This window comes from Jaculus jaculus, chromosome 5 (assembly GCF_020740685.1).
Source record: "Jaculus jaculus isolate mJacJac1 chromosome 5, mJacJac1.mat.Y.cur, whole genome shotgun sequence".
NCBI lineage: Eukaryota > Metazoa > Chordata > Mammalia > Rodentia > Dipodidae > Jaculus > Jaculus jaculus.
This window is the reverse complement of record NC_059106.1, coordinates 53495104-53503385: the sequence shown is the minus strand read 5'-3', so window position 1 is coordinate 53503385 and position 8282 is coordinate 53495104. Positions and strand designations below refer to the sequence as shown.

At 54.3% G+C, this 8282-nt stretch overlaps 1 protein-coding gene and 1 non-coding gene across 2 annotated transcripts; both read right to left on the bottom strand.

Moving 5' to 3' along the window:
* Positions 1–2266: 2266 nt before the first annotated feature.
* Fam43b (family with sequence similarity 43 member B) lies at positions 2267–3834 on the bottom strand. Its single transcript, XM_045151377.1, has one exon. It carries the CDS (start codon positions 3290–3292, stop codon positions 2267–2269), a length of 1026 nt encoding a protein of 341 aa, XP_045007312.1. The 5' UTR covers positions 3293–3834.
* A 1779-nt stretch (positions 3835–5613) lies between these two features.
* Positions 5614–5686, bottom strand: LOC123461296. Its single transcript, XR_006637584.1, has one exon. It is a non-coding gene; the product is annotated as a small nucleolar RNA MBII-202 (small nucleolar RNA).
* Positions 5687–8282: the final 2596 nt, after the last annotated feature.

Here is an 8282-nt window from a genome sequence, read left to right as displayed (position 1 = left end):
GGAGATGTGGACAGGAAGTCCCCTCCCAGGCCTTTTCATTTGCACTCTGGAGAGTCCAGCTAGAATGAGGGAAGGAGGCAGGTGCGTGTACATGTGTCTGTGTATCGGGCGGCTGCCCGAGTAGGGTGGAGGAGCTGCAAAGAGTTTGGGAGTGAGTCTGTGAATTCTCATACAGAACCTGACCCTTTAAATTCTATGCACCTCACTTGAGAAATGTCAGAGCCTTAGGGGAGCTTTCAGAAGCCCCAGCACCTAGCCCTGGGCCTGTGGCAAGGTGCACGCTTAGAATCTATCTGCTGCACGCGTGTGTCAGACGCAGGAGGGTGTTTGTGACCTTGTTACTTGGTGAGGCCGTCTCACTAGACGCTGCCATACAGTCCACAGCCCTCCTCCGCCTGACATGTCACCTCCTCTCCTGACCCAAATGGGAAAACAACAACAACAAATGCCAAGCAGAAGCCTTGGCAAGGTGTAAGAGGGAGACAACAGACAGTCTTGCCTGGCGGTCCTTGCCATTCCTGGCATAGAGAATCAACCTCCACTTTCTCTTGCAGCCTCTGACCGTGGGCAGGTTGCAGCAGGGTGAGGTGACTGCTGCATCCTGTGTTCTGGTGGCTTCAAGGAAACAATCATTCTGATGGCTGGAAATGGCAGATGCCCCTTGTGCTGGCTCTGGGAAGCTGTGGGATCAATGCCCAGAGCAGCGCAAGACAAAGACACCAGAGCTTGCGAGTCACTGGTGCAGAGTCTGGGCACATTTCTCCAGTCTTTTAAAAGAAAAAACAGATTGCTCTTCCTTCTCCCTTACATCCCTGCCTTCCTCTAGTCCCTGAAGGGACACACAGTCTACACATCACACACACACACACACACACACACACACCCCAAACTTCCCCAAAATCCATGACTCATGAGAATCCCTCAGCTCAGCAGTCCATTCTTGCCAAATGTCCCAGACACTTGCATCTGAGCGCATGATGTGCAGACATTGTGGGTGGCTCAGACAGACAGACAGGCAGACAGAAAGAGGATGCTCCTCAGAGCCTGGCACGTGTGGTTTTTAGACAAAGCATATGTTACTCAATCTTCCCATGACCTTCAGGGACCAGCTACTTGCAGCAACCCCCACCTCCATCATGGGAGGTGGCTGCAGACACTAAGGAGGGCTACCTCCTGGACTTTCCTGCCTTTCAGCTTTGTGATGATAGTCCCAACTCACAGCATGCCTGGCATCATACACAACACAAGGAGGGGTGACAGGGCTGAAAAAGCAGATCCACTTTATTTACAATGTCCAGTGGTTGACACACAGATCTTTGGGCATCTGGTGGCCTTGTTGAGACACTTGGGCAGGGGTAACATCTCTTGGGTGACACCCCCTCCTCCTCCATCCTGCTCTCAGGATCTACTTGCCCTGAGAGCCTTGACAGGGTACCTGTACATGGGGCTTGTGGTCCCAAGACCTGGCAAAGGTCCCCCTTACCTCCTTCGGAGGACATTATCTTGGTCTTGCTTGTGGGACACCTAGAACGGACTGCACACTTAACCGTCTGCAGAGAGGGGGCGCGTGAGGGGTCCTGTGGGAATGCCAAGACTGAGGCTTGGGTAGCTGCCTGTGCAGAGTTGTTTATTACCTGGCCCACAGTGTCCTTTGCATGTGGGTGGGACCATCCCAGTCTTCGGAGACAAAGCGGCGATGTCCCAGAGTGCATGGTGCCGCCTGGCCTGGCCTCAGTTTGTCCCCAGCCACTCCATTCTTTGTAAGACTTTTTCTCCAGGATGGTTCTTATCACGGGGAAGACTAGAGACCAACGGAAGGTCCACTGCCCCCACCCTAGCCAGGTGTCCAGAGTTTAAATCCACCCTCCAAAGTTTCTGGAAACTACCCCCCCCACACACACCACCCCGCCACGCCTTTTTCTCTCCTTACAGGCTGTTTTGGGAGGGTGGATTGGTCTGTGGGCAAAAACTTGGCCTAAAGCTTGAGGGGGTCGGGTGGGGGGACGACAATGGAAGTCCCTGGAAAAGTCCGAGCGCAGGGGGCCTTGGCCTCCCCCTAACAATCGAGGGCCTGTCAGGCTTCACCCTGAGCCGCGGGATGAGGATGGTAAGGCGACGACAAACGGAGACCACTGGGGCGACAGGCCAGGGACCGGGGTGTGGGGCGCGTGGGGAGGAAGCGGGCGGGCCGGGCCACGTTGGAGGAGGAGGTTAAGTCCGCAGGCCCGGGTCCGGGGCGGGGGCCGCGAGTCCCGGCGCTGGGCTCTCAGCGCGCCTGGCCCGCGCGCTCCCTGGAGCCGGCCTTCCAGCGGCGGGTCTGCGCGGGCGGCGGGGGCGCCGAGGCGGCCCGCAGGCTGCACGTCCTCAGCTCGCGGGCCAGGCTGAGCACCTCGGCGCGCTCCCCCCGGGGGGCGTCGTCGTCCTCTTGACCTCCCTCCCGGTCCTCGGCGTCGTCCTCCGCGTCCTCGTCCTCCTCCTGGATGCTGCTGAGGCGCGGCGCCCCGCGGGCGCGCTCGCCGGGCGGCGGCCGGTAGGCGCACTTGGCGTTGAGCAGGCGGCGCAGCGGGGCGCGGGGCACCGAGGCGGCCGCGCCCCCGGCTCGGAGGTGCTGCTGGCGCACGTGGCGGGCGTCGCTCTGGCGCTGCAGGCGCTTGAAGTCGCTGAAGGCGGCCAGCGCGGTCTGGCGGAGCAGGCGGGCCAGGGAGCGCGCCTTGTGCGCCCGCGCCAGCAGCACGGCGTGGCAGCGCAGCACCACGGCCTTGTGGCGCGCCTGGTGGCGGTAGACCCAGGCGAAGACGCGCGGGTGGCGCCCGTCCGCCGCGCAGTAGGTGATGCGCGGCAGCAGGTAGGCGTGCGCAGGCCGGCGACCCCCCGGCCCCCCGCCGGAGCCCGAGCCCGAGCCGGAGCCGCCGCCGCGCTCGCTCGGCTGCATGCGGATGCCGTGCGGCCCCAGCGTCAGCTTCATCTTCGTGCCCCCGCCCGGCCCGCAGCGCGCCCAGATCTTGCCCACGGCGTCGTCCGTGCAGCCGTCACCCTTGGCGTGCAGGGTCACCGCGTTGCCCAGGTACCACACGGTGTAGGTGGGGTCCTCCTTGTTGAGCTCCACTTTCTGACGCCGGCTGCGGAACACTCGGCCCAGGCGCTCCAGCGGCCAGTCCGGCAGCAGGTCCGGGCAGGAGCGCAGGAAGCTGGAGAGCAGCGACGTGTAGGCGAGCCCCGGGCTCAGGCTCTTCGCCTTGCACTTGGCCTCGTCCTCGACCAGCACGAATTTGCTCCGTCTCCAGGGCAGCATCGCGGCGACCACGGGGGTGGGGTAGGGCGTGTGTTGTTGTTGGTGGTGGGGGGTGGGGGGGGCGCGGTGGGGAGCTCACGGGCGTCCTGTCCGGCGGGCCTGGGGAGGGACAGGAGCTGAGAAGCTCACTGCCCTGGAGTCACGAGAAGCCGGGTGGTGGCTGCAGACAGTCGATGCGCGAGATGCCCAATGCCCGGAGGGAACAGCTTCGCAGATGCCCGGTACCCAGCCCCGCTGGCCGCTGAGAAGCCCGGGTGGTGGCCGAGCGACCTGGAATGGCTCTCTCCCGCTGTTCCCCCCGCCTCCACCCCGGGAGTGCCTCCAGCCGTCTGAGAAGCCAGGAGAAGCAGGGGTCCAGGGTGATGGATGTCCCCAGACCCCAATAGGGGGACTGCCACTCTCCCCGCCGCCCAAATCGCGGCGGCAGGGAGGGTTGCCGGAGCCCAGGGCTGGCGGCTGCTCGGTGGGGTAGACCAAGAGCGCGGCTGCGGTGGGGACTCCTTCAGGCGACGCGGCTCCACCTCCCCAGGCTGCCTACATCACCGGGCGGGACCGCTAGCTCGCACGTCCCTCCCCTCGCCCTCCCCATCCCCCGCCCCGGCGCAGGCCCGCGCTGCCGAGGACCGAGCACCGGCGCGCTGGAGCGGATTTAATCATTACCATCGGAGGGGTGTTGGTAGAGGGGCAGCTAAGGAGTGGGAATCCACTGAACATGTTACGGAGGGCTTTGCGTATACAATTTTTTTTCTGGCCTCACTAGTGCTTTGCAAGCACCCCATGGAGCGTTCTAGGACCCTCCCCCCTCTTCTGTAGGAGTCTTCCTGTTGCCCCTCACCCACAACCTGTCCCCTACCCCCATCTTCCCTGAAAGCAGGAGTTGGGGGTGGGTTCCTGATGGGGCCGGCCTTAGCTCTCTTTGCCTCCTGTGTGCACAGCCCAAAGCCAGCTGATGTGGCCAGAACAGTACAGTGGAAAAGTACTGTGGCTTAGTAAAGCTTTCTCCCAGGTTCCTCCAAGGTCGTGGTCCCGGCCACTGCGCCTGAGCTGGGAGAGACTGGTCACAGCTCCAGCTGATGGTGGTCTGCACAGAAGCCATGAGAATATCCTTGGTAATGGTGGTAGGGGCTTTCAGAGCAGCCCTGGGTCTGTAAGGAATTGCACAAGCAAGATCCTCTCTGGCCAAAGTGCAGTCTCTGGCTCCAGGAAGATTAAACAGATAAAACTCCTCTATCTGTGGGCTCCTGCTGTGCTCATAGGTGTTGAGCATGGAGTTGCATCATTGGGTCCTCCAGACGGTTCGGGTTCTGTTAAATGATTGGCCTAAGGTCACGGGTCACAAGTCTGGCAGGAGGTGGAACTAGAGTTCTACTCAGGCTTGAGTGACCCCTGAGCTGGCGCTTCCCCTTCCCCCTTCCCCACACCTTTGTTCACCGGATGCATAGGGACCTGATATTCTTTATCATTGCAGCAACACCCTGAGAAGTGGGCCGCATTTCCACTGTAGGGTTCTGCCTATAGGAACTCATCTCCCTTTCAGAATGTGTTAAGCTTCAAGCGCCCTAGAATCAATCCTGGGACTGTCCCCATGTGGGCTCCAGGGTCCCATCACCTTAAGCCCCCCTATAGCAAACACATAAGTTCTTCCCTTGGTTCTTGGACAGTTCACCAGGTCAGGAGTGAGCCTGCGCCTGAACCTGAATGAATTCACAGCCAAGCCAAATCCTGTGAAATCCCAAGTTGGGGCAGTGACAAGATTGTATGCTCATTTTGGGGTCTGCAGTCGAGAGTAGTGGAGAGCTGGACTTAGAATCCCTGGGAGAATGAAAATCAGAGACGCAATAACAAGGCTGGAGAGATGGCTCAGCGGTTCAGTTATTTTGTCACATGCTTCCATATTTCTAAATAACACTTCCAATTCAGTCCCTGTAGCTTTTAAACCATCATTGTGTCCCTATTATAGAAGTTGAGCATTATCACTACCTCCAACACACATGTTCTTCTCCCTCCTAGTTAGTTAGAACATTTTGTTTGCTTGTTTTGGGCTCCCCCTCCCCCCAAGGCAAGGTCTCATTTTAGCCCAGGCTGGCCTGGAATTCATGTTATAACCCCAGGCTGGCCTTGAACCCACAGTAATCCTACCTCAGCCTCCTGTGTCCTGGGATTCAAGGTGTGCACTACCATGCCCAGCTTAGAACATTTTGTGATGCCAGCAATCAGTACTTAAGTATTAGGATGAGATCAGTAGTGTTCAAACCTGAGCCCTGAGGTACACCAGAATTCTGTACTCTTTGCTGGGCAATTTTTTTTCTGCCCCGCCCCCCCTTGGTGTCAAATGGAAAAAGGTGCAAGGGTGCTTTTATCAAGGCAGTACAACGATTACAGAGAAATCTTATCCCACCGTGAAAAACACATTTCATTTATTTATTTATTTGAGAGGGAGAAAGAGGTCGATAGAGAGAGACTGGGCATACCAAGACCTCTAGACACTGCAAACAAACTCCAGATGCATGTGCCACCTTGTGCATCTGGCTTGCATGGGTACTGGGAAATTGAACTCTGGTTGTTAGGCTTTGCAGGCAAGAACCTTAACTGCTAAGCCACATCTCCAGCCCCCTCCTCTTCTTTCTTGTTTTGGGGCAGGTTCTCTTGTTGGTGAGGCTGGCTACCTGATCCTCCTGTCTGTACCTCCCAGCGCTGTGATTATAGCTGCATACCACACACATATCGCTAATTGCCTCATGCTTGAAACAAAACTTCCTTATGCATCTATCCCTCACTCATCCTCCAGTTCTCCAACACAGCCTGCAAGCTCCTCCTGCCCTGGTTGAACATGTAGGTGATCTTTCTTGTTCTTGGGGTTTCTAAGCACCTGGGGGCCATCCGCCCTGAGTTCCTCTCTGCTCTGGTGACTTTTCACATCTGCAGGGCTATGGTTGGGACTTTGGCCACTAGGCTAAGTCCTGGGGATTTCCTTGGCTTTTTTCCCTTTGTTGGATCCTATTTATCTGGATCCTTTTCTCTCCCAACTCCCCAGCACCCCATGCTTTGTGTTTTTTTTTTTTTTCTTCCTTAGTAGAACATTGACTATAATGGCTTTCCTTGGTTTGTGCTGAATTTTGCATCAGAAATAAATTTTCTTCAGAAGTTTGAAGGCAAGAACCATGGTTCAAAAGTCACATGGGGCTGGGTGTGGTGGTGCACCCCTGGATGTCCAGCACTCAGAAGGCTGAGATAAGAGGATTGAGTTTGAAACCAGCCTGGGTTACAGTTAGACTGGCTCAGGAAAAAAAAAAAAGTCAAATGAGCTGGGAGTGTGGCTCATTGGCAGGGTGTTTGACCCGGCCTTGAATTCCATTCCCAGCACCACAAAATAAAGAAAGATAAAAGGTTTCTGATATTCTGATATGTATATATATAATATCTGATCTTACACATGTGATATGCATTTTCTCTGGAAATGTCTAGGATCTTCTAGAGGGAAGTCTAGAACCTCATAAGGATAGGAGCTTATTTTAGGCATTTGGTGGACCTTTAATCTGGAAAGCAATCTCTTCTAATATTGGAAATCAGTGTTGGGGGACTTTCTTTGTGTGCATCTCTTCCATTCCATTTTCTCTGATTTTGGGTTTTCTTCCCAGATCTATTTTATTTATATATTTTGGATGGATCTGTTAATTTTTGAAAATGTTCTTTCTAAATTTTCTTTTGAAAAGTGTTCTGTTTTTCTGGGACATTACAACTACTTTATTTTCTAATTTTTTTATTAGTATTTGGGGAGGGTGAGTGGCACTGAGGAGGGAATTCGGGACCTTGTACATGCTAGGTAAGGACACTACCACAGAGCTACACCCCAGCCCAGAAATTTTCCAAGCCTCTTCATGAGACATTGAAATTTTCTCCACTGAGAGCAGTTTCTCTTGTTCAGTTTCTAAGAATATAGTTATTTTCATTGTTTTTCCTTTTTTTATTTTGGTTTTTCGAGGTAGGGTCTCACTGTAGCTCAGGCTGACCTGGAATTCACTATGTAGTTCAGGGTGGCATTGAATTCATGGCCATCCTCCTACCTCTTTCTCCTGAGTACTGGGATTAAAGGCATGTGCCACCATACCCCACTATCTCATATGTTTTTGTTTATTTGACAGAGAGAAAGGGCGGGGGGAGAGGGGAAGGAGGGAGAATGGGCTCGCCAGGACCTCCAGCCACTGCCAAGTCCAGACACATGCACCGCCTTGTGCATCTGGTTAATGTGGGTCCTGGGAAATCAAACCTGGGTCCTTTGGCTTTATAGGCAAGCGCCTTTAACTGCTAAGCTATCCTTCCAGCCCTCTCATATGTTTTTAATTAAGCCTAAGCCTAACCCTTGTTCTTCTTTGGCTGTTTGGGGGTCCTTGAAACTCCATGCAAGTTTTTGGTTGTGTAGTTCTATTTCTTTCAGAAATATCATTGGGGGCTGAAGAGATGGCTCAGCGGTTAAGGTGCTTGCTGCAAAGCCTGGCAACCTGAGTACCACGTGAAGCCAGATGTACAAAGTGTCACATGTATCTGGAGTCTGCAGTGGTTGAGGCCCTGGCATGCCCATTCTCTCTGTCTCTCTTCTCTCTATATCTCTTTGTTTGCAAATAAATAATAATTTTTTAAAATCATTGGGATTTTGATAGATTGTATTTAATGTAAACATTGACCTAATATTGATCTCTCTCTCTCTCTCACTCTTTTATTTTCTTTTGAGGTAGGGTCTCACTGTAACCCAGGCTGACCTGGAATTCACTCTGTATTTTCAGGGTGGCTTCAGACTCATGGCAATCCTTCTACTTCTGCCTCTAGAGTGCTGGGATTAAAGGCGGGGGCCACCACACCCAGATGATATCTCTCTCTCTCTTTTAAAGCATATGTGTTTTTTTAAAACTTTTATTGACAACTTCTAAAAATATAAATATATATGATCATAATTCCCTCCCACTACCCTCTCTTCCTTGCCCCAAATTCCTCC